The following is a 26,226-nucleotide window of genomic DNA, read 5'->3' on the forward strand; positions in this document are numbered from 1 at the left end:
CCTCTCCACCACCCGGCCGGACCGCAGGCCGGGGGCGGGGCGGGCCTGGGCAGGCCGGGGGCGGGGCGGGGCGGGGCGGCGGGGGCGGGGCGGGCCGGGGCGGCGCGGGGCGGGGCGGGCCGGGGCGGGCCGGGGCGGCGCGGGGCGGGGCGGGCCGGGGCGGCGCGGGGCGGGGCGGGCCGGGGCGGGCCGGGGCGGCGCGGGGCGGGGCGGCCCTCACGGCCCAGGCACCAGAAGCCCGGCGCGCGCCTCGCGGGGCCCAGGCTCTCCCTCAGGCCCCGGGACTCAGGCGGGTGCGCGCAGCGGCGGGGACAGAACTGGCCGGTGGGACTCGATCCGGTTTCGGCTAAGATGGCCGCGGCAGCTGTGAGGAGTGCCAAGCAGAGTCTGAGGGCCGAGCTGAAGCAGCGTCTACGGGCTTTGAGCGCCGAGGAGCGACGACGCCAGTCCCGCTTGCTCACCGAAAAGGTGCGCGACCGCGCAGGGCTGGAACTAGAGCCCGCAGACCAACCGGAAGGCCAGGCCGGCCCGGCTCGGCTCGCGCGCCGCCCAGGCGCAGACAGCCGGCGCGCGCATACCCCCTGACCTGCGCACGTCTCTCCCGGCTCGCGCACGTCTCTCCCGGCCCGCGCACGTCCCTCCCGGCTCGCGCACGTCCCTCCCAGCGCGCGCACGTCCCTACCGGCTCGCGCACGTCTCTCCCAGCGCGCGCACGTCCCTCCCGACTCGCGCACGTCCCTCCCGGCCTGCGCGTGTCCCTCCCGGCTCGCGCACGTCCCCCCGGCGCGCGCACGTCCCATTGCGAGGGTCGCGATGCTGCGGGCACGATGGCGGGGAAAGGGTTCGGTGATGAGGTTATGGTGGTCAGGAGGGAGAGGATGGTAGTGGGTGACAGTTTTCTCTGCGAGGGACTTTGGTTGGACGGATGGCACCTGTGGGACTTGAGGAGGATGCCCTAATCCGGGTAAAGAGGGGTGCCCAGGTGAGAGGCCAACGAGAGAGCAGGGCGAGAGCCGAGGGGCCCGGTGGAGCGCGCTGGGGGCCCTGAGCGTGAGCTGCCTTCGTGCGCCCCAGAGGCCCCGAGTCCTGTTCCGACTGCGTGTTCCTTCGCACGAAGACAGGTGTGCAGAGGCCATAGGGCAGAAGGCACGTGTTGATGTCGCAGAGCCCGTGCGGGGTTGGTACTGCGTTCAGACCTTAGGGCCCGGCGCTTTCCTGTTGCCTAGTAGGCGAGTGTCAAACCCTTTCCACCCTGGAGTATCGTTGCTCCTATGTCGGGTGGTGTTCTAGTTTGCTAGCTGCCGGAATGCAATATACCAGAAACGGAATGGCTTTTAACAAGGGGAATTTAATAAGTTGCAAGTTTACAGTTCTAAGGCCGAGAAAATGTCCCCATTGCAACAAGTCTATAGTAATGTCCAATCAAAGGCATCCAGGGCAAGATACCTTGGTTCAAGAAGGCCGATGAAGTTCAGGCTCTCTCTCTCAAGTGAGATGGCACATGGCGAACACAGTCAGGGCTTCTCTCTGGGCTGGAAGGGCACATGGCGAATACCATGTCATCTGCTAGCTTTGTCTCCTGGCTTCCTGTTTCATGAAGCTCCCCGGAAGGCATTTCCCTTCTTCATCTCCAAAGGTCGCTGGCTGGTGGACTCTCTGCTTCATGGTGCTGCAGCATTCTCTGCTCTGTCTGAATCTCTCCTTCTCCAAAATATTTCCTCTTTTATAGGATTTCAGAAACTAATCAAGACCCACTCAAATGGGTGGAGACATGTCATCCCTAATCCAGTTTAACAACCATTTTTAACTAAATCACATCAACCAGGGAGATGATCTCATTACAGTTTCAAATCTACAGTATTGAATAGGGATTATTCTACCTTATGAAATGGGACTTCTATTAAAACATGGCTTTTCTTAGGGGGCACACTTCCTTTCAAACCAGCACAGGTGGCGAAGAGTTAGAGGTTATAATTAGTAGTAACACCTGAAACTTGCTAAGGTTTTGCTATGTACCAGGCCAGGCGTCTTGCCTCATCAGGTCATTCATCCTATTCCCTTTTCACAGCCGAGGAACTAAGCCTTAAGGAGGTCCTTGCCTCGGTCCCACAGGTTCTAACTCATGCCCGGAGTCTCCAGGCCTCACTGTCCCGTGTTTGCTGATGCTCTGTGGTGTGCCAAACTCTGTGCTGGGAGCTGGGGGTGCAGAAGTGAAAGACGCGGCGTCCTTGCCCACCGCCCGAAGGAGCGGGAGACAGAGGCACACGGGCCGTTTAGGACTGCCCTGGGGTCACAGAATAAGGTTTTGTCTGGGCATGCAGCAGAGGAGACAGCTGGGATTTGAAGGAGGGATGGGGGTTGCCAGCCATGAGCTGCAGATGAAGGGAAGCCCGGGCGGAAGGAGAAGTGTTGGAAGGAAGGGAAAGGGGGCGAGGAGGCAGAGGGAAGGGGAGCTGCTGGCCGAGTGGTGGGTGGAGGGTTGGGAGGCCTTGTCCTCGCCCGCGCAGAGAGGACCACAGAGGAGTAGTCAGCTGCAGAACTGTGCACTTTAGGTTCCTGTTGGTGGGTCTCTACAAAGGACCCCAGGGTGGAACTTGGCTTTCATTTTTTTAGTCTTAAGGAATTGCTTGCTTTCCAAGGAGATTAAGTCCTCCGTTCAGGCAGATAGGTTTGGGTTCTACAGGGGTTAAGTTGTAGCCCCCAAACTGCCAAAACGTCTGCCAGTAAAGAAAAAAAGTTGGAGAGATTGTAGGTTTACAGAGCCATCACACAAAATGCGGGTAACCATATACCACCCTACCACCAACACCTTACGATGGTGTGGAACGTTTGTTACCATTGATGACACTTTTTAATAGTGTTTTTTTTTAAACAACAGCTACCTTTGTTACTATTGATGTAAGATTATAAAGTAGTACTGTTGACTAACTTCCATAGTTTACACAAGGTGTATTTTTCCCCATATACCACTCTATATTAATACCTTGTATTAATGAGGTAAGTTGCTTGTAATTCATAAAAGAACATTCTTAAACTTGTACTGTTAACTTTAGTCCATCATCTGCAGTAGGGTTCACTGCATCATACAGTCCTATGTTTTATCTTTTAATTTTTATTCGGATAACATGCTGCCTAAAGTTTCCCCTTTTGACTACATTAACCTATAGACTTCAGTGCTGTTAATTGATTGCACTCAGTACCATCACCACCATCCCATTTCTAAACCTTTGTAGTCAACCTAAATAGAAATATTATACAAATTAAGCATCAACTCTCCATTCTGGAATCCCAGACTATCCCCTGGTAACGTATATTCTAGATTCCAAGTTTGCTTATAATTAATTCATATCAGTGAGATCCTATTGTATTTGTTCTTTTGTGTCTGGCTTCTTCACAGAGCATAATAATACCCTTCAGGTTCATCCTTGTTGTTGTAGTATGCATCATGACTTCATTCATTTTTACGTCTGAATAATATTCCATTTTGCATATATACCACATTTTGTTTATCTACTCATCTGTTGATGGACACTGGAGTTGCTTCTGTCTCTTGGCAATTGTGAGTAATCTGTGCAAATAACTGTTTGAGTCTCTGCTTTCAATTCTTCTGGGTATATACCTAGTAGTAGGATTGCAGGACCATGTGGTAATTCTGTCTTTAGCTTCCTAAGGAACTGCCAAACTGTATTCCTCAATGCTCCACCATTTTACATTCCCACCAGCAGTGAATGAGTGTTTCTATTTCTCCACTTCTCCACACTTGTATTTTCTGTGTTTTTTTTTAATTAGTAGCCATTCTGGTGGGTATGAAATGTCATCTCATTGTGGTTTTGATTTGCATTTCCCTAATAGCTATGATGTTGGGCATCTCATCATGTAATTTTTAGCCATTTGTATTTCCTCTTTGGAAAAATGTCTATTCAAGTCTTTTGCCCATTTTTAAATTGTTTTTTTTTTTCTTACTGTTGAGTTATAGGATTTCCTTATATATTCTGGATATTAAACTCTTACCAGATATGTGGTTCCAACTGTTTTCTCCCACTGAGTAGGTTATCTTTTTACAAAAAGTCCTTTGAGGCACAAAAGTTTTAAATTTTAATGAGGTCCCGTTTATGTGTTTTTTTATCTTGTTGTTGTGCTTTGGGTGTAAAGTCTTAAGAAACCATTGCCTGTCACAAGATCCTGAAGATGCTCCCCTACATTTTCTTCTAGGAGTTTTATAGTCCTAGTTCTTATATTTAAGATCTTTGAACATTTTTGAGTTCGTTTTTATATACGATATGCGATAGGGATCTGTTTCATTCTTTTGCATTTGGATATCTAGTTCTTCTAACTGCATTTGTTGAAGGGACTGTTATGTTCCAGTTGAGTGCATGTAGCAGCCTTGCCGAAAATCAGATGGGCATAGGTGTGAAGATCTGTTTCTAAACACTCAGTTCAAGTTCATTGGTCAATATATCTATCCTTGTGCTAGTACCATACTGTTTTGACCACCATAGCTTTGTAATATGCTTTTAGTCAAAGGTGTGAGTCCTCCGACTCTTTCCTTCTTTTTCAAGATGTTTTTGGCTATTTGGGGCCCCTTACCAGTCCAAATAAATTTAATAACTGACTTTTCCCTTTCTGTAAAGTAAGCTGTTAGAATTTTTATTGGGATTGCATTGAATTTGTAAACCATTTTGGGTAGAATTGACATCTTAGTGATATTTAGTCTGCCACATCATGAACATGGAAGGTCCTATTTGTTTAGATCTCTTTTGATTTCTTTTAGCAATGTTTTATAATTTTCTCTGAACGAGTCCTTTACATCGTTGGTTAGGTTTATTCGTAGGTATTTGATTCTTTTGGTTGCTATTGTAAATGGATTTTTTTTCTTGATTTCCTCTGAAATGGCTCATTACTAGCATGTAGAAACACTGCCGATTTTTATGTGTTGATTGTATATCCTGTCATTTTGCAGAATTCATTTATTAGCTCTAGTAGCTTTGTTCTAGATTTTTGGGAACTTTCTATAAATAGGATTGTGTCATCTCCAAATAGGAGAAGTTTTACTTCTTCCTTCCCAATGGCTTTTTATTTTGTCTGTGTCTGTCTATCTCTCTGTCTTTCTATCCATCCATCTACCCACCTACCTACCTACCATCTATCTGCCTAACTGTTCTGGCTTGAACTTCCAGTATGATGTTGAATGACAATGGTGATAGTGAGCATCCTTGTTTTGTTAAATATTTTAGAGAAAAGGTGTTCAACATTGAGTATGATGTTAAGTATGGGTTTTTCATATATGCCCTTTATGTTGAGGAAGTTTCCTTCTATACCTATTTTTCTAAGTGTTTTTAACAAGAAAGGATACTGGATTTCACCAAATGCCTTTTCTGTGTCAATCAAGATGATCATGTGTTTTTCCCCTTGTTTTGTTAATGTAGTGTATTGCATTAACTGATTGTCATATGTTGAAGTGCCTTTGCATACCTGGGATAAAACCCACTTACTTGATCATGGCCTGTAATTCTTTTAATTTGCTTTTGGATTTGACTTGAAAGTATTTTGTTGAGGATTTTTGCATCTACATTGGGGAAATTGGTCTGTAATTTTCTTTTCTTGTAATATCTTTATCTGGCTGATGTTGGCCTCATAGAATGAGTTAGGTAGTGTGCCAGTTTGAAAGGATTATATGCCCTAGAGAAGCCATGTTTTAATCCTGATACATCTTGTGGAGGCAGCTGTTTCTTTTAATCCCTATCAGTACTGTATGCTGGAAACCTGATTAGATTATCTCTAGGGGATGTGAGGCATCCAGTTGTGGGTATTAACCTTTGATTAGAGGGAGATGTGACTCCATCCATTCCAAGTGGGTCTTGATTAGTTTACTGGAATCCTTTAAAAGAGGAAACATTTTGAAGAGAGGCGTGAGCAGAGCCATGAGAACTACCAGAGCTCATGCAGCCAGAGACCTTTGGAGATGAAGAAGGAAAACACCCCTGGGAGAGCTTCATGAAACAAGAAGCCTGGAGAGAAAGCTAGCTCACGTTGCATGTTCACCATGTGCCCTTCCAGTTGAGAGAGAAACCCTGAACTTCATCGGCCTTCTTGAACCAAGGCATCTTTCCCTGGATGCCTTAGATTGGACATTTCTGTAGACTTGCTCTAATTGGGACATTTTCATGGCCTTAGAACTATAAACTTTAACTTAATAAATTCCCCCTTTTAAAAGCCATTTCTGGTGTATCACATTCTGGCAGCTAGCAAACTAGAGCAGGTAGTGCTCCCTCTTCTTCAATTTTTTTTGGAAAAGTTTGAGCAGGGTTGGTATTAACTCTTCTTGGAATGATTAGTAGATTCATCTGTGAAACCAACTGTTCCTGTTTTTTGTTGTTGGGAGGTTTTTGATGACTGATTCAATCTCATACTTGTAATTGGTATGTTGAGAGCTTCTATTTCTTCTTGAGTCAGTGTAGGTGTTTGTGCATTTCTAAGAATTTCACAGTTTCATCTAAGTTGTCTGATTTGCTGGCATATAGTTGTTTAGTATCCTCTTATCCTTTATATTTTTGTGCAGTTTGTAGTAATGGCCCCCCCCTCTCATTTCTTATTTTATTTGAGTCTTTTTTTTCTTTGTCAGTCTAGCTAAGGGTTTGATAATTTCATTGATCTTCTCAAAGAGCCAATTTTTGGTTTTGTTAATTCCATTGTTTTTTTAATTCTCAGTTACATTTATTTCTATTCTAATTTTAGTTATTTTTCCTTCTTCTTGCTTTGCGATTAGTTTGCTCTCCTTTTTCTAGTTCCTCACGTGTACAGTTAGTTCTTTGATTTTAGCTCTTTCATCTTTTCTTTATTTAAGTTTTGAAGGCTATAAATTTCCCTCTCTGCCCTGCCTTTACTGCATCCCACAAGTTTTGACATGTTGTGTTTTCTCATTTTCATTCATCTCAAGATATTTACTGATTTCTCTTGTGATTTATTCTTTGACCCACTGATTATTTAAATGTATATTGTTTAACCTCCATATATTTGTGGATTTTCCAGTTTCTCCCCTGCTATTTTTTTTTCCTATTAAAATGTGTGTTTATTTATGCTTATTTTCATTTTTGCTATGTATGTATATTATAATACTAACACAGTAGTTAAGAATAATAATTTTGTGCTCTAAACATTTGAGCTAACATTCAAAGTTATTTTGATTGATTCAAATCTTTGTGTTTAGAACGGCATGAGAAGACGATAAGAATGTGGCCAACATATTAGATTTCCAGCAATAAATCTGTTGCTTATATGTATACAAATGCTGGTCTAGTCAATCTGACTTCATATTACTTCTTAAAAAATTCAACATTCAATAAACCCATGTCATTTCAAAAGCCTGCACTCTTGTCCTACTTAATTTCAGTAGTCCTATTTTGCAGTATTGTGTTGTAAAGGGTCAGTATAAAATACTTTATATTCCACTATGAATTTTCTCATGTGAAATCCAGTGAAAATTTTCCTCAATTGACTTTAGGATTGTTATTCCTGAAGCATAAGAATGTAATGCTAAGCAATGGGTGTTCACTGAAGACATGCCTTCATACATGACACACAAATAAGAGCTTTATACAGTGTGAAGTTTCAGTTGTCCTACAAGTACTGCCATATCAATAAATGATTTTGTGTGATTTATCCTGAATAACATCCCCAGCATGAATTATCTGGCAATCCTTCAAGGAGTTAAAATCCTCTGGTAAAGACTTGTCTTTCTATCAGGTGAGTCAGTGGATGAAAACTCTCCTGCTTTCATTGCATTATAGTATGAATTCTCTCATGTTGCACATCAGACCTCCTGCTAGAGGCTTTGCTACATAAGTGACATTTGTACTGATTCTCTCAAGTATGAATTGGTTTAGATTGAGGAGGTAGGCAGGATGACATATACTGCATTCATAGAGTTTCTGTCCATTTTGAATTCTGTCAGATTGTCTAAATTTATAAAAATAAGATTTTTCCACAGATGAGATGTGATATTCTTATACCACATACATTGAGTATGAGATCTCTGCTTCTGGGAGGCAGATGAGAGACCATAAGAGGTTTGTTCGTATACATACATTCTGAGATATAAATTCTCCTGCTTGCACAGGTATCTTCTCTTTTATAACATCATAACTGCAAAGCTAGCTCATCGATTTAGAAGGCTTTATAATGTTTTAAACATTAGATATGTGAACCTTATTTATGCAATTATCTTTTTTCAAGAAAAATCCAAGTTTTCTTTGGTGTTCATGTTAATATTTCCTTAAGTACAGTTTCTCCAATGTTAGTTTTCTCATGTCTTCTAATGCCAGAACCATGAGTGAAGGCTTTCCCAAGGAGATGACATTCATAGGGTTACTCTCCATTATGAACTCTCTTATGTATACTAAAGCTATAAATTCTATTGAAGGCTTTCCCGCATATATGGCCCTCTTATGGTTTCCCAGTGTGAGTTTTCTTATGTTAACTCAAGGAAGAACACGGAGTGAAGCCTTTCCCACGTAGATGACGCGATTTCTCTCCCGTGTGAATTTACTCATGTTGTCTCAGGGTAGACTGTTGAGTGGAAGATTTCCCACATACGGGAGAGTCATAAGGTTTCTCTCCAAGTTGGGCCCTCTCATGTTGTCTCAGGCTGAACAGTCAGTGAAGGATTTCCTACATACATGACGAGTCATAGGGTTACTCTCCACTATAAATTTTCTCATATGGCCTAAGGTTATAAATTCTGTTGAAGGCTTTCCCACACACGTGGCATTCATATGATTTCTTTCCAATGTGAGTTCTATTGTAATGTGTAAGGCCAGAGCTTTGAATAAAGGATTTACCCATTAGATGACATTCATATGATTTACTTCTAGTATGATTTTGACTTTTGTTTATTGAAAGATAACTGGTCACTGAGGGCTTTTCCACATAGATAGCTGAGTTAATACGTGTTGAGACACTCCAGATCTGTGAATAAAATCTTCTGTCTATTCATTACATGTAATGTCACTCACTGAGTATGAGATCTCTGCTTTGAGAGGTAAATGAGAGACCATAAGAGGTTTGTCCAAATACATCCATTCTTAGACATAAGTTCTCCTTCTTGCATAGATATCTTCTCTTTTATAACATCATAACTGCGGAGCTAGCTCATTGATTTGGAAAACTTTATAGTGTTTCGAATATTAGGTATGTGAACCTTGTTTATGCAATTATCTTTTTTTAAAAAAAATCCAAGTTATACTCTGTGTTCATGTTAACATTTCCTTAAATACAAAGTCTCACGTACTTTTTTCTGGATTAACACTTAAACCCCGTTTCCCTACACTTAGGTGATTATACTGAATTCCGAAATTATTCCACTCCATGATGTCTGTTTGGAAGACCAGGCTTCACACCAATGACACGATTGTGGATATGCCTTTCCTGCAGGTGTGTGGGATGGATAGTAGGTGTTTTTCCGAAGACCATGTTTCTTGCCTGAATACTGGTTTTGGAAAAACCCAATTCCTTCTCCACACAGTTCCTCTCCTTGCTTCAACTGGGAATGTAAGCCTGATTTGCAGAAGTGATGTTGTGAGCATAGCCTGAGTAGTCCCAGAGCCGTGGGAGTCTCCTGCTTAGGTCTCGAGGTAATGAAACATTGCCATAGTGTCTTCTTAATATCTTTTATCTCTTCATGCATACGTTCCTTCTTGATGTAGGAGATTTGTTTGAATTTCTTTGATTAAGTTGTTCCAAATTCTGTGTCTCCTCTCAAGTTTTAATTTGTGCTCTTCACTGAGCCATATCTTCCTGTTTCTTAGTGTGGCCTGTAATTTTTTGCTGATGTCTAGGCATCTGATTGTCTTGATTAAGTAACTTTGAAGGTCACTTTCTCCCTATTGTCTAGGGTTTTATTGTTGATTGACTTTGTGTTGAGTCTCTTTTTTGATGCTTGGTCCAAGTTATCCTGAATCTTTAGACTGCTCCAAGTTTGATCAGGTTTTCTCAGGTCTTCTGGTTCTTGTCCTGGATATTCAGTACAATTTTTAAGATCACCCTTTTTGCATATTGTTTCACAGGTGAAAGATTCCTTTCCTCTGTTCCTTCTCTGGGAATCTTGATCTGCTCTGTTTTTGTACAGAATTTTCTCTTTAGCTCCCATAATTTACTTAAATTCTGTTCCTCATTAAGTGCCCTGTTTTCCTTATACTTTTTAGTTCTGCGATCCTTCTGTCTTATAGCAGTTCGCTTTGAGTACCCTCCCCCTTCCTTTTTTCATTCTCTCTGAGGTTTTCTGCCTGTGGTTTCTTCCCCATTATGATATCCTACCCCAGGGGCGGGGTCAGTTCAGAAAGGCAGGTCACTCCAGAAAAGTCCCTCATGCATTTTTGTGGTCCATCTTACAGTAACTGGGTTGTATGAATGTACCACCTGGCAGCTGTTGTTCTGTCACAGACTCTCTTCCCTGCACTCCCCCCTCACCCCAGCATTTTGTATTTAGCACTCCTCAGTGGCTTTTGTTCTGCTCTGGGTCTCTGTGGACTTGGGTCCCTGTGCCTGGATGTACGTGGGATTCTGTGCTATGGGTGGCTTTACAGTGTGTGTCCCTGGTGAGGGGGAGGGACCTGGGCCGCTGCCTCTGAGGAACTCCTAAGCTAAGTGGACCAAGTGATGGGGAGGAGAGAGATTGGTGGGTTGGCATGGAAATTTCTTATTTGACATTTTTCTCTTTCTTTGATTCAGCATTTGTGGAGTCCTTCTCTAGTCTCTACCATCCTCCAGAGTTCTAAGCAAGTGGGATTTGTCCTTTTATTTGCTGCATCTCTGGGGAGGTTCTTTCAGGGGATGTCTTATATTGCCATGTTAGTAATGTCACCCCTGAATACTTTTTTGAATTAATGAAAAAAAAGAACTGGTTTTCATACTCAGGCTGCCTAAGAAGGTAGTAGGCAGAAGAAAGAAATTAGTGGAATGAGTGTGGTCCAGTTTATTTGTTAGAAGACCTTGGTTTTGTTTCTAAGACTCTCATTTGTTGTATATTTTGGGTCTCTTCATGTAATGTCAGTCTTCTTACCAGGTCTCGTTACAGCTTTGTCACATCTCAGAAAGAAAAGGTTAATTTCATTTCTTAGCACTGGTTTGGTATACTCTATTTAATTTCTGTGCGTCCCTTTTTGTTAGGAATAACTTGACTTTCAGTACCTATATTTTTCTGCCAGTCATATTTATAAGCTATTTTTGCAGTATCTTTTTCTTCATAGTTCTGAATACAGGAAAGAACAGAATAGGAAGCAAATAAAAAGGGGAGCTAAGGGCTAATTTTTTAGTCTAAGTTCTTGATGTTGTTACTTTTCTTTGGTAAGTAAATCTCAGCTCCCTTCTCCTGCTTGATGAATGATTGAATTGAATATGAAGGGATTCTGTTACTTAGACCCACATCTCCCAACTTGGCAACTACTTTTAGAGGGTCTTTGCCTTTTCAGGATCCTCCACTTCCCTTCTTTGTGAACATTTTAACATTCATTTGAATAGAAAAGTTTTAGAAAACAGGATGGGATAGGTAGAACTAAGGAAGAATTATAAGGCAAGTTCTCTGCTTCCAAGGAACTTACAGTCTGGTTAGGAATACTATATTGTAGGACACATGAAACAATTAATAATCAACTCACGACAATACATAAATAAATGTTAAATAGAAGCCTGGTGAGAATTCTTCAGAAGGCAGGAAAAGTTAGGGCTTAGGTTGGGCTTTTAAAAGGTGGGATTTAGGAAGAGAGAAGCCTGACAATCCAGGAGTAACATGGCTTGTGGGATCCAAGGTTTAGAATAAAAATAAAGTGGAGAACTAGGAGAACCGTGTGGAATGACTGAAGACTACTAAAAGTGGGAAGGTGAGGGCTAAGTCTCTTGGAATTCTTGAGGCAGACAGCAGGTCTGGCGAGAGTGACTTTTTCATATACACCAGAGTGGATGAGCTGGGGAGGTTTAAATGACCAGGGAAGTATGTGCTGGATCCAGAACTAAAAGTCAGGCTTCAGGACTCAGCACTGCTTGACCCACTACATCTGTGTCTCTGTCTCTGTCTCTCTCTCTCATATTTGTTTGAGGAGGCTGAGAAAGAAGGATGACAGTGATAAGGGGGTTGCTAGTTTTAAAAAGTGTCATCTTGTATAATGGCCATCATTTCCCATTTAGGTGATTGCCCATAGTCAATATCAGAAGTCCAAAAGAATCTCCATCTTTCTGAGCATGCCAGATGAAATTGATACGGAAGAGATCATCAAGGACATGTTCCAACGAGGGAAAACCTGCTTCATCCCACGGTACCAGTTCCAGAGCAATCATATGGATATGGTGAGATTAGCGTCACCTGAGGAAATTTCTTCACTTCCCAAAACATCCTGGAATATTCACCAGCCTGGTGAGGATGAGGTTCGGGAGGAGGCCTTTTCAACAGGTGAGTGTTATGGTATTAGAACTGCCTCAGTTAGAGCCAATTTTTCCTATAGAGAAAAATTTGTATTTCGCTTATGTTCTAAGGCACCCACATTACCTGGCTTAGGACGTGACACCCTCTGTAAGCTGTGAAGTGTGAACTGTAGTACTAAAATATCCAAGTTTTGTTGCCTTATTCCAGGAACTTACCCTAACCTTGTGTTATACATTTTCCCTGAATAATTTAATCATTTCCCATGGTTCCGATTATAGTCTGGTTGCTACTGAGACCCCTACTTACAAGTCCAGTTCAGACCTGACAGCTGCCTTCTGGACATCTCTACTTGAAGGTGACATAGGCATCTCAAACACGAAGTGATCCACACCGATTCCTATCTCCCCAGCCCCTGCTGCTTTGTGCCCATCTTGGTGTGTGGCATCATAGCCCCCTAGTTAACCATGCCAGAAAACTCAAGGCCATTCTTGACTTCCCTTACTCATGCTTCACATATGATCCATTGCCCAGTATTGATAATTTTATCTCCTAAGCATTTATTGAATCTGTCTGCTTTTCTCTGACCCTGCTGTTTCTACTGCAGGCTAAGCCACCATCTCCTCTTGCCTGGTTACTTTAACAGCCTCTATATGTTCTTCCTCTCCATATTTTGCATCCTCTTCTCCCTCTCAAACCATTATCTACATTGCAGTGGAAATAATATTTCTAAAACACAAATTCGACCTCTGTTTAAAGTTCTTCAGTGACTTTCTGCTGAGCTTTGGTTGAAGTAAATACTTTTTAACAAGGCTTTTCCTGATCTTGGCTCTGCTTGTCTTTCCAGTTTTATATCTTCCTACTCCCCCACCTTATCATCTTAAGTTCCAACAACTCTGAAGGTCTCTCAGACCCACTTTGCAGTCTCCAATTATTGGACCTTTATTCATGCTATTTCCTGGCTAACAGCTGCTTGAGAGATTTTATTCTCAAACAGACAGCTGAAAGTAAACCAAGCTTAGGGTACCATTTTGTAATACACTGTCTCAAAATTGTCTTTAGAGATACATTCTTTTTTTTTGTATGCTGTATGGCAGGGGTCACATTTCATTCTTTTTCCATGTGAGTATCCCCTTATTGCAGCACCATTTGTTGAATTTTTTTGTTTGTTTGGTTTTTGATTTGTTTGTTTTGCTTGTTAGCTTGTTTGGGAAGTGCATGGACTGGGAATCAAACGTACTTTCCCGCATGGCAGGTGAGAATTCTACCAGTGAACTACCTTTACACCCCCTAGAGATACATTTTTGACTAAGACTAAAATTGTTGCAAAGAAACCTCTTCCCAAGCCCAGCTGTATGCAGTATTTCCCATTTTCTATCCCCTTCCAGCAAAACACCATTATCTATAAAATCAATATGATGGGGCAGCAGGGTGGAGGGAGGTATTCAGGAAGAGGGGGCAGCATCAAGGGCTCATAGTAGTTGGAGAATTATCTACTTTGCTATTTTAACCTTCCCCCAAATTATCTGCTCCTGGGCTTTGTTAGTCATCTTGGCAATGGAAGTACATTTTGATCTACTCCCCTTGTGTCCTACATGAGTACACTAGATGAATGCCAAAATTATAAAACGCCTTCATATTTTTAATGGAAAAGGTTGTGAGCATTTTAAGATGATGAGACCATAAGGGAGTACATGGTGTTTTGGGAGTAGCCTGGTATGCCAGCTTGAAAGTATTATGTACCCCAGAAAAGCCATGTTTTAATCTTGATCCAATTTTGTGGGCTCAGCCATTTCTTTTAATCCTGTTTCACCACCATAAAGCAGAAACTTTGGATTAGATTATCTCCACCCAATTGTAGGTATGGCCTTTTGATTAGATGGAGCCATGACCCCACCCATTCCAGGAGGGTCTTGATTAATTTGCTGGAATCCTTTAAAAGAGGAAATGGAGAGAGTCAGAACCGACAGAAAGAGAGAGAGAGAGCTGACAGAAATGACAGAGCCGACAGAAACTTCAGAGAAGAGCTGACACAGATGCTGACCCTTGGAGAACAGAGACATAGATGTTTGGAGATGCTTGGAACCCAGAAGACGTTGCCATGAGATGTTAAGCAAGTCAGAACCTGGAGAGAGCCAAGAGAAGTCAAGAGATGAAGTCCAGCCCAAAAGAAGCAAAGTGAGGAACCCCATAAGAACAGAGGCTGAAAACAACGGAGCCCAGGAGCAAGGGACCAGCATATGTCAGCCACATCTCTACCCCACTGACAGAGGTGTTCCTGACCCATCAGCCTTCCTTGAATTAAGGTATCTATCCCTGGATGCCTTAGTTTGGACATTTTTGTAGGCTTAGAACTGTAAATTTGTAACTTACTAAATTCGTCTTTTTAAAAGCCATTCCAGTTCTGGTATATCACATTCTGGCAGCTTGTAAAACTAAAACACCTGGTTTATACTTAGGAAAATATAGGAAGCTTTGGAAAATGGCACAGTTCAAACCTAATGCAGCTACTTCTCCAGAGCTGAAGACTTAAGGGTGGAGCCCAGAATATTTCCAATTCTGATTTTCTCTATCTTACAGCCCCTCCAATGCTTTCATCCTCTCTGTAATATCCCTGCTAATAGAAATTCTGCTTGGTCTCTTGTAGTATCTGCTATCTCCAGAGACAGACCAGTCCTGTGCAGAACAGGTATAACCCTTCCAGAGTGTCTTCCTTAGTTTAAGCTAAAATGTGTCACCTTGAACCTTTATATAGTCATTCTAGTTCCCTGTTTAAGTGGCAGTAGTGGAGTGGAAGAGTAAGAAAGAACTAAGTTGCAGTTCCTGTTTAGGGTAAACTCAGTCTAATCCTGGGCCTCATGCCCATTGACCCAAATTGAGTGAAGTGGCCATCCTGACACGAGTCACTGTGGCGAAGAAAATGGAATAAGCTGGCTGACTTAGGCCTGGGTCTTCCTTGCCCCTGTGGAGTCATTCACTGTGGCCAGGGAGAGAGAACAGACCGATTCACTAGGCTGACTTTTATGCCCACTAAGTAAATAAGCTAATGGATTTGTATATGGTTTTTAGGACAGTACCTGGTACATAGTTGCTATCAAATAACTATTATTAATTTTAAGCAAGGAAGGCAGAATTATTCATTATATGAATAATTGTAATAATTATTAATTATATATAACTTACTGCTCATCAAGTATTTGAAATTTTATGTTTGTTATTTTAATTCCAAAAAGTGTTTTCTGAGCACCTACTTTGTGTCAGACACTGCGGTAGGTCTGGAAAGACAAGGTCCTGGATTTCAAGGGCTGCTCACAGTCCAGCTGGAAAGGCAGAAAATGTATGTAGACTAAATATCCCAGTCTGCAGTATGTATCAAATATAAATGTGAAGTGAAAAGATATAGAATATTAAGAATAAGGAGGTTAGATCTTGGGCCTGCATAGAAAAAAGTTCACCCATGCCTCTGTAGCTTTTTCACGTGCTATATATGTGGTGCTGGTAGCTTTTTCTCTCTCGCAATTTCCTTAGCAGACACTAAGGGTTGCAGAGGGAGAGGGGATTATACCTTTGGTTTCTTGTGACTGCTGCCTGAGGACTGATACTCTTGGGGTTGTTTATAGAAATGTTTGAGTAGGCAGTCTCTGCTGTTTATCTCCCTGCATCACTCTTTGAACCATGGAGTTTTACTTGCATCAGCAGTTAGCATGTGGCAATTTCAGTGCAAAAGCATAAATCTAGCTTCATAGTGTTTGGGACAAATTGATCAGAGTTCGTATTATCCTCCGGTGTAGTCTAGGTGACCTATTAATCTTTCTGGTATGCTGATGTTATCATGACTTAGAAAAGACTGAACTTCAGTGTCTTCAGTTGGAGTTATAAGTTCTTATGCAGAAACTTCACATGGAGTATTTTTATATGGTGTATATAGCAAAATAAATAGATTGATAAGTGAAATAGAGGGACTTCCTCTTTATTGGACTTATCTTTAAAGTGAGTTTGCTTGGACATTAGATTAGCCAGAAATTTTCCCATTGCAAGACCATAATCTGATTCAGCCTGATTTAAGCAAAGACTGAGATTTAATTGGCATAGTGACTGCAAAATCCACAGAAAGGTCAGCTTTAGATATGAGTGGATCAGTGCCATTGGAATCTAATCTATCTCTGCCTTTTGATGCTGCTTTCATCTGTGTTGGCTTCATTCTTTTGTGGCCACATGGCGGCTCATGGCAGTTCTGGACGCCACAACATCTTCACTGCTGGTATTCCTGGTAGAAAAGAGAAAGTCTTTTTTCTGTCACAGTACGGTGAAACCCTGGGCCTCACGCCCATTGACCCAAATTGAGTGAAGTGGCCATCCTGACACGAGTCACTGTGGCGAAGAAAATGGAGTAAGCTGGCTGACTTAGGCCTGGGTCTTCCTTGTCCCTGTGGAGTCATTCACTGTGGCCAGGGAGAGAGAACAGACCGATTCACTAGGCTGACTTTTATGCCCATTTCTGTAGCCTAGTCAATGAACTGAGAGTGGGGAAGGAGTAATTCACCACTGGAAAAACAGGTCCTGTTTTCGGAAGCAGGAATGGATATTGGACAATTAGTAAAAAATTAAACCCTCCTATGCTTTCAGTCATTTCTAAAATTGTATAGAATATAAGCTTCTTGCAGTTATAACTTCATGCTGATTTTTTTTTTTTCGTCTGGAGGCTCCTTTGGGAATTCATATTTATGTGTGAGCACCCGAGAGATAATTTCAATAACGATCACCAATGACTTTCTAGTCCTTAACCAAAGCATTTTAAAGTAATTGAATGCGGTAGCGTCAAGGACAGAGTCTTTGACCACAGCATGTTCAACTCCTCCTAGGTTGTTCACGATCGGTACCTTTGGGAGGGTTAGGATTGGTTCACTGAGAGTGGTTCCCATTAAATTGGTCTCACTGCTTTATTTAATAAGGTTATGTTATAATCTGCAAGAATACAGTAAAGGTGGAGGTATGAATTTTATTAAGGCACTTGACAAGATCATGGTGTTTTTTAGATAGTCTGATAGGATCCTACCACTTTATTCAGAAAGTGTTTATTGAGCCCCTGCTCTGTGTGAGGTGTGATGGGGACATAGGAGTGAACACTGCTGTACACTGTTGTGGAGTTAGGTGGCTTCTTCTCTTCTCTGAGTCAGATTTGTGCTAGTATGGCATGGGGCTTGCTCCTTCGAGCTATCTTGTTTAGCTTTTTGTTCCCACTTAATTGTCCTCTCTCTCCTTAATTTCAACATGTCTCTATTCATTCTTATCGTTCTCTTTGTGTTTTTCACATTTCTGTTAATGTAATTCTTAGTAGCCAGTTTGTGAATATAGATTTATTCTTTCCACCTATCCTGTTATCAAGAATTACCAGGTTTTCTTTGTAATGTTTTATCACCCATCTCTTTCTAATTTCTGTTTTGGGAAGTTATTTGTTTATGATTTTAGTTCTACTCTATGTATATCTGTTCCATTAGTTTCTTGCCCAGATTAATTTTCCTAAAATACCTTTCTTGCACATTACCTCCCTTGTTCAAACCTTCTGTCTACACTGGATAGGTCTGTAAACCTGAAAGAGACAATGATTTCTATTAGCTAATTGTTGCCCAAAAGCAGAAATATTGGGTCAAGTCCAAACATTCAGGCCACTGTTTGGGCCTTAACTTTTTCCACCTTAACTCCAACTCCTCTCCCTAGTTCAGCCACAGTTCTTTATTGAAAGACAGTATTTCACAGTAGATAAGAATATAGACTTGCGAACAGTTAAATTTGGATCTGAATTCTAGTTTTTGCTGCTTTCTAACTGTGTGGCTTTGATAAAATTACCTATAAATGAATGTAATAAAACTTACCTCACAGGTCTGTTATGAACCTACAGGAAATATCGTCTGTAAAATGTTTAGTACAGTGTTCAGTGTATAGTAGCTGCTCACTAAGGGCATCTACCCTTTTTTAAAAAAAAAAAAATATATATATATATTTTGCATGGGCAGGTACCAGGAATCGAACCTGGGTCTCTGGCATGGCAGGCAAGACTTTCCCTGCTGAGCCACCATGGCGCGCCCTAAAAATATTTTTATTGATAAATCTTCACACACATACATTCCATACGTGGCATACAATCAAAGGCTTACAATGTTATCCCATATTTGTGTATTCATCACTGTGATATTTTCTTTTTAACATTTGTATCACTCCAGAAAAAGAAAAAAAATGAAAAAAGAAAAAGCTCAAGCATGCCATGCCCCTTACCCCTCCCTCTCGTCCACTAGTATTTCCATCTACCGGATTTATTTTGCCCTTTGTCCCACTTATTATTTATTTATTTATTTTTTTTACTTACCTGTGGGTACCCTGGATAAAAGGAGGTTCAGACATAAGGTTTTCACAATCACACAGTCACATTGTGTGATATATCTTTATACAGTCATATCTTTATACAGTCATCTTCAAGATCAGGGGTACTGGAACACAGCTTAACAGTTTCAGGTACTTCCTTCCACCCACTTCAATACACTGTAAACTCAAAAGATACCTATATAATGCATAAGAATAACCTCCAGGATAACTTCTTGATTCTGTTTGAAATCTCTCAGCCACTAAATTTTATTTTGCCTCATTTCTCTCTTTCCTCTTTTGGTCAAGCTTTCTCAATCCCTTTATGCTGGGTCCCAGCTCATCCCGGGATTTCTGTCCCATGTTGCCAGGAGATTTACACCCGGAAGTCAGGTCCCGTGTAGTGGAGAGGGCAGTGAGTTCACTTGCCATGTCAGCTTAGAGGGTGAGGCTGCATCTGAGCAACAAAAGAGGTTCTCTGGGGGTGACTCTTAGGCTTATTTTAAGTAGACTTAGCCTATCCTTTGCAGAAATAAGTTTCATAGAGGTGAACCCCGGGATTGAGGGCTCAACCTATTAATTTGGTTGTTCCCACTGCTTGCGAGAAGATCAGAAGTTCTCCAGCTGGGGAAGTGGAATATTTCCTCCTTTCTAAGCATGGCCACTCTTGATGCTGCTGTGGTCGCTGTTGTTTTTCCTGCTGTTGAGTTGTCTGAGAGCATATTATATATCACTGTAGAAGTGATTTTGCTTATTTTAGAATGTCTTATGTGTTCCTTCAAGTCAGTATCGTCTAGTCTAGTGCTTAAGGTCATTGGCTTTGGAGTCTGATTTGAATTCACATATTGGCTTTATCGCTTTGTTAGGCACCTTAAAGTGCAAATTTCCTCATCTGAACATTGAGATAATGACAGTACCCATCTACTGTATTGTTGAGACCATGACGTAAGAGCATGTACGTAAACCACCTCGTGTCGTCCGCCATGTAGTCAGGGATAAAATAAATGGCCGTTATCATTATTGTAATAAACAGTAATTACCTTCCTCAAACCTTCCCTGGTTGCCCCAATATGCTAGTCCCTTTCTTCTCTAATTCTCACTCACTAGGCACTTAACATCCCATGCTTTATTAAAATTTCCCTTGGGGTGTATTTCTTTTCTTTCCTGATAGATTTGGATTCTTTAAGAGCCGGCACCTTCGTCTGGCTCATCCTTGTCCCAGAGGCCTAGCATTGTGTGATCTGCACCACTGACTTTTTCAATAAAATCTTCTTGATGTGAAGCCAAAATTTATTATGAATTCAGAGAATGTTTATATATAAACTAATGAGTAATTGACACTTTATAACCATTAAAGGAAACCTGAATTGTGAGAAATATTAAACACATGTACATTAGGATACTTAAAAAATAAATCCTTAACTTAAAGTGTACCAGAAATAGTTTTGCTGCGGTGACATCTTTATTTGGTGTTTGTGAGTAAAGGGTTAACAGCAGTCCCGAGCTGAGCCGGGTCTGCCTTGGGGAGTAACCTTGGAACCCTGTCTTCTCTCAGCACTGGTTTTTGGGAACTGAGTGTTGCATTTCCTCCTCTGCTGTGAAACACTATACCTGGATTGGGACCTCTGACTGGCTGTAGGTCTAGGGCTTGTGGGGCTCAGTTGGCATAGAAGATTGGGGGGAAAGGGGGGCTGTAGCTCTCATGGGAAGATGATGAGCTTCACACGCTTTGGTTCTTAGATCACCCGGTGTGGGTCAGGGGGCAGGAGCAGCTGTGTACTGGGGGAGCTTCTGGGTCCTGGATGAGACCAGGTTGCTGCACCAGTCCTGTACCCTCCTTTCTGGTCTTCTGTTTTGTATCCTCCTTTATGTAAAGTTAAGTAAGGTAATAATTCAGTCGGAAGTCTCTTGAGTCTGAGTGCCAAGTCAAACCTGTAACGACAGTTGGTGTCTCAAACCAGTTTGTGGGTATTATCTGGTAATGTTCTGGAGAAACCCTAACAATGCTACTACCACAGACTCTCAAAATGTTCATGGAAATTTTTTGTTTGTTTCATTTTTACTAAGCCAAGAAATAAGCAGTTTTGAAATCCTACATGGTTTGATGTTTTGATCTGATTTACTGCAACAGCTTATGCTGTTACTGGAAGTGGTGTTTCTAAACCTTTAACATGTGTCTCTTTTGCTTATCAAAAATCCCCCTCAATATATTTTTTTAACTTTTTAATTGCATAATATAAGATATATGCAAAGCAAAGAAATAAAAAAGCAAGAGTTTTCAAAGCACTCTTCCACAGGTAGTTACAGGACAGATCCCAGAGTTTGTCATGGGCTACCATACCATCCTCTCAGATTTTTCCTTCTAGCTGCTCCAGAATATAGGCCCCTCATTAATTTTATTTGAACTTTCAAAATAAGTCATCACCATGTATGGTGACTAAACATAAATCAAAGCAGTTATAATTTTGGAATATGCTTTTGCAGATTACATATGTCTTTGCAGGAGTTTTGGGTGACCGCCCTGTCTGGGCAGTTACGAGCATTCCTCAGGCTCTGTGGGGATGAACACGTCCTTAGGGTCTTTCCTTCATTTTCCTTGTTTTCAGATGGGACAGCTGTAGCCCAAGGAGGTCAAGTAACTTCCCCAAGGACACACAGGCAGTTGATGATAACGGGATGGTCGCCCAGTTTTCCACTCCAGGGCCCTTTTAAGTGCCATGCCCTTTCTTAACATCTCATTCGTTAAGATTGCTTCATCACCTGAATTTTCTTTCTCTTTGTGGACAGTGAACTGCATTGGAACCATTCATAAATCAGATTCCCTGGGTAATTGTGTTCATGGGAGCATTGTTGTGTTTTCCTCAGGAAGAACTCAGTGGAGTCAAGTATATCTGAAAGTACACTGGTCATGAAGTTAAGCTTTTTGTTTAGTCATTTTGTTTTCAACTAAATGTACAGGCAAAACAGCCAAGGCTTTTATTTCGAATAGGCCTTTCATTTGAATGATGTGTGCACGCATGATAGTCTTTCTTGGAGCTGTTCCAGAATTGTCTATTTTATCTTTTGCAGCAGCAACTTTAGAATATATTCTCATTTTGGTGAGTGGTAATTTACATTTTGTTAACTCCTAGCCTATTAAGATTAAAAGATAGTTCCTTAGGGGTGATGGTCTGTTATTCTTGCCAAGTTGGGTTATCTGCCAAATGTTCTATTCAAGTATAATGATTCACTGAAGGTATTGTTGAATACTTAAGTATCATTAAAAGGACTAAACCGGGTGACTTAAAATGCTCTACATATAGAACTTCAGGAGTTCAAACTGCTTTTCCAATTCAGTTTTTTTTTATTACCCTTAATTGAGACTTTAAATATGTCTGTTAGGTTTGTTTGTGTATCTATATATGTTCAATTCAGAAAAGAGACAGAATTTTTTTTTTAGTTTAGATTTTATTCAGTAGTTAGAATTTTTCTAAGCCCATTTCATCTATTCAATGAAAAACATTTTTAAATCAATCATAAACAAAAAAAAAAAACAAGCATATCTAAGAAGTACAGAAAGCCACAAACTAATACACGACCTTATATTAAATCTGCCACCCTCCAGATTCAGCTGCTTTTTGCAGAAAAGCACTGGCCTAGCTCTTGGGAAATCTTCATTCTAGTCTTACCTTTGCTGTTTTGTACTATTTAGCCTAGGCAAGCATCCTAACCTTTCCTTGGATTCCCTGTTCTCATCTGGCAATTAAAGGGTCTGAAAAATTGATATCTGAGATCATTTTCATATCTGAGGCTAGAGAAGTCCATGATTTCAACTTCAAGTTCCTGGACAGTAAAAATGTATTGGTGGTACTCATGAGCCCTGTGCTTAGTTTTTTTTTTTTTTTTATTTGTTCCCCCTATTATTTATTTTTATTCCATATGTCTTACTCGTCTGTTGACAAGATAGATAAAAGGAGCATCAGACACAAGGTTTTCCCAATCACACAGTCACATTGTGAAAGCTGTATTATTATACAATCATCTTCAAGAAACATGGCTCCTGGAACACAGCTCTACATTTTCAGGCAGTTCCCTCCAGCCTCTCCATTATGTCTTAACTAACAAGGTGATATCTATTTAATGCGTAAGAATAACCTCCAGGACAACCTCTGCTTGGAATCTCACAGCCATTGACACTTTATTTTGAAGAGACAGGATTTTTAAGTGGTATCTGAATTAGGAAAAAAAAGTTTTTAGTTCTCTAACCTTTAGCTCTCAAGCCAGGGTGGTGAAAAGCTGTGTGTAAAATGCTACCATAGACTTACATGCCATTAGAGAATGTACTCTTTCTTCCCCTATTCCTCTCTTCATCAGCAAGTCCTCTCATTCCCTGCCACCGACATATGTGCCCACTCTCTTTCTCCAGCGAGAGTTAATGGAACAGTTCTTTGGAAGGCCTGGAAAACTTTTAAAGCCCAGATATAGTTGGCATCTTTTAACCTCATTCATCAGTTTGAAGGGTAGGAGCCAAGAAGATCTATTTCTTTGAAAACCTTCAGCTTTAAAAACACCAATTTAAAAGATTTACATAATAGCATTAAAAAAAGTTATTGTAGTAACATATATTCAACATAAATATACAGTTCAGTGGTGTAACTACAATCACAATACTGTGCTAACATCTTCACCATCTATGACTAAAACTTTTCCATCATCCCAAAAAAGAAACTCTGTACCCATTAAGCAATAACTCCCTGTTTCTCACCCAGTGACTGCCATCTTGGTCCGTGGTAGTCTGAATCTACATTCTGTCTTTATGAATTTGCACATTCTAGGTATTTCATGGATAAATGAAATCATAGAGTATTTGTATTTTATGTTTGACTTATTTCACACAACATGTCTTCAAGGTTTATCCATGTATTACATGTATCAGACTTCATTCCTTTTTAGAGCTGAATAATATTCTATTATATGTACATATCACATTTTGTTTATTCATCTCCTGGTGTACACTTAGGTTAACTTCTACCGTTTGGCTATTGCGAATAATGCTGCTATCAAAATTGGTGTGCAATTTATTTGAGTCCTTCTTTCAGTTCTTTTGGATATATACCTGGAAGAGGGGTTTCCAGGTCAGATGGTAATGCTATAATTTAACTTTCTGAGGAATCATGAAATTGTTTTCCACATGTGGAGTTCCAGTTTTCCCAGCACCATTTGTTGAAGAGACCATTTTCCCCTACCCAGTAGCCTTGGCACCCTTGTCAAAAATCAACTGGACATAGATGTGTGGGTTTACTTTTGAACTCTCAGTTCTTTTCCATTGGTCTGTTTTTAATTATGCCAGTACCACAGTGTTTTTTTTATTTTAACTTTGTAGTAGGTTTTGAAATTGCAAACGTTTTGGTCCTTCAATTTTGTTATTCTTTTTCAAGATGGTTATGGCTATTTGAGCCTCCTTTTCTTTCCATATGAATTTGATGATTGGGTTTTCCATTTCTGCAAAGAAAGTTGTTGGAATTTTGATTGGGATGGCATTGAATTTTTAAATCACTTTGGGTAGTATTGACATTTTAACAATATTATGTCTTCCAATCCATGAATATGGGATATCTTTTCATTTATTTAGGTCTTCTTTATTTTATTTTATTTTTTGAGTAACGATTTGTATTTTTCCATGTACAAGTCTCTATGGATAATTTTTTTCCAAGATATTTTATTCTTTTATTGCAATTATAAATAGAATTGTTTTCTTTATTTCCTTTTCACATTGTTTTTGGCTGGTGTATAGAAATACCACTCATTTTTGTACCCTACCACTTTGATCTATAATGACAAATAGATCAATGGAACAGAATTGAGAGTTCAAAAATAAATCTCGTACCCTACCACTTTGCTAAATTCCTCTATTAGCTCTAGTAGTTTTTTGGTAGATTCTTTGGGTTTTCCTGTATATAGGATTATATTGTCTGCAAATGAGAGATAGTTTTCTTTCTTCCTTTCCGATTTACATGACTTTTATTTCTTTTCCTTACCTAATTACATTGGTTAGATCATGTAGTACAGTGTTGAATACAGGGTGAAGATGGATATCTTTGTCTTGTTCCCAGGTATCCTTTTCTTGTTCCTGATCTTAGGGGAAGGTGCTTAGTCTTTCACCCTTCTGTTGTTAGCTGTAGGTTTTTTGTAACTGCCCTTTCATGGTTTTAGAATGGCTGCAGAAATCTAGCTATTACATCTGTGCTGGGCGAGAAGGGGGAGAAAGGGGGCTAATGGCAGTGGTTGAATATCAGCCGTCCCTGCTTTAAGGACCTTCCCTGGAAACCCTTAAATCTCATTGGCGAAATAGAACTGTGGCCACAAAGAAGTTTAGATTACAGTTTTTTTTTTTGTTTGTTTGTTTTTAACCTGGTATATTGCTTCTTTCAACAAAATCATAATTCTGTTAGTAAGGAAGAGCGATGACAATTCTTGCCAGTCAGTGTTCTACAGACTTGGAAAGAATCTGTTCTTTTTTCTAGTGGACAAACAGATCTGTGGCTGTTTCCAGACCTATTATATTACCATGTTTATAAATTATGTCATCTGAACTAGCTTCTCATATATTAAATAGTGTTTACATTCTTTAGATGTAAACATTTACAAGGAAATTATTATAATCTCCCACAATAATTAGGGTTTTGCTAAATTCCTTAATTTTTTACGTTTTCTATTATATGTTTCAACACTATGTTTCTCAGCACAGAAGGCTTTTTTACTATTAAGTTTAATTTTAGACTTTTTTTAAGTTTATATGAACCAACCCTTTTTTCCTACTTCAAGTCCTTTGACTTAAATTCTATCTTATTATCAATTTTACTATCTCTTTGTTTGTATTTGGCTATGCCCTTGCTGCTCTCCGTATTTTAATCTTTGGATGTCATGTGTTTGGAAACACAGCCAACAGATCTCATAAATAATATACAATTGGATTTTTGTATTTACACTCAACTGGAAGTCTTTCTTTTATTAGAAGAGTTCGACCTGCTCCCCCCACCCCCCTTTTTTTGTGTGATAACTGGTGTGTTTGGCCTTCCTTCTGTTGTATCTGTCATCTTGTTTTTGATTTTGTATTCTTTTTTCCTTCTGGAACTTGATAATTAGGCATTCATTTCTACTATTTGTTTACATTAAAATGTTTTGAACCTCAAATTCTCACTAGCATTATGAATATAGTATCTATTGACTTTGCCTTCTATAAGAGTTAAGAAATTGAATGTGCTTTTTCTTCTAGTTTGTCAAAATAAACTTAGATGTTAAACCAATAATAATAATAATTTTAAGCTGTACATCTTTTCTTTAATTACTTATTTTCAACATTTGTTTATTTTCTTATCATTTTAATGAAGAACAGTTATTGAAACTAAACTTTGAAGTTTCTTGGGTTCATTGTTCACTGCTTCTGCTTTTTTATATCATATCTTCCTCATTCTTGATTT

General features: G+C 40.2%; 1 protein-coding gene across 7 annotated transcripts in view; it reads left to right on the forward strand.

Moving 5' to 3' along the window:
• The first annotated feature begins 214 nt into the window (after positions 1–214).
• Positions 215–26,226, forward strand: part of MTHFS (methenyltetrahydrofolate synthetase) — a 211,649-nt gene continuing 185,637 nt past the window's right edge. For all 7 annotated transcript variants that reach the window (XM_077128543.1, XM_077128542.1, XM_077128544.1 and 4 more), the window contains exons 1-2: positions 215–468; positions 12,178–12,439. In XM_077128543.1, coding sequence (XP_076984658.1) covers positions 352–468; positions 12,178–12,439 — 379 coding nt within the window. In that variant the 5' untranslated portion in view covers positions 215–351. The remainder of the gene's footprint in view (positions 469–12,177; positions 12,440–26,226) is intronic.

This window comes from Tamandua tetradactyla, chromosome 14, assembly GCF_023851605.1.
Source record: "Tamandua tetradactyla isolate mTamTet1 chromosome 14, mTamTet1.pri, whole genome shotgun sequence".
NCBI lineage: Eukaryota > Metazoa > Chordata > Mammalia > Pilosa > Myrmecophagidae > Tamandua > Tamandua tetradactyla.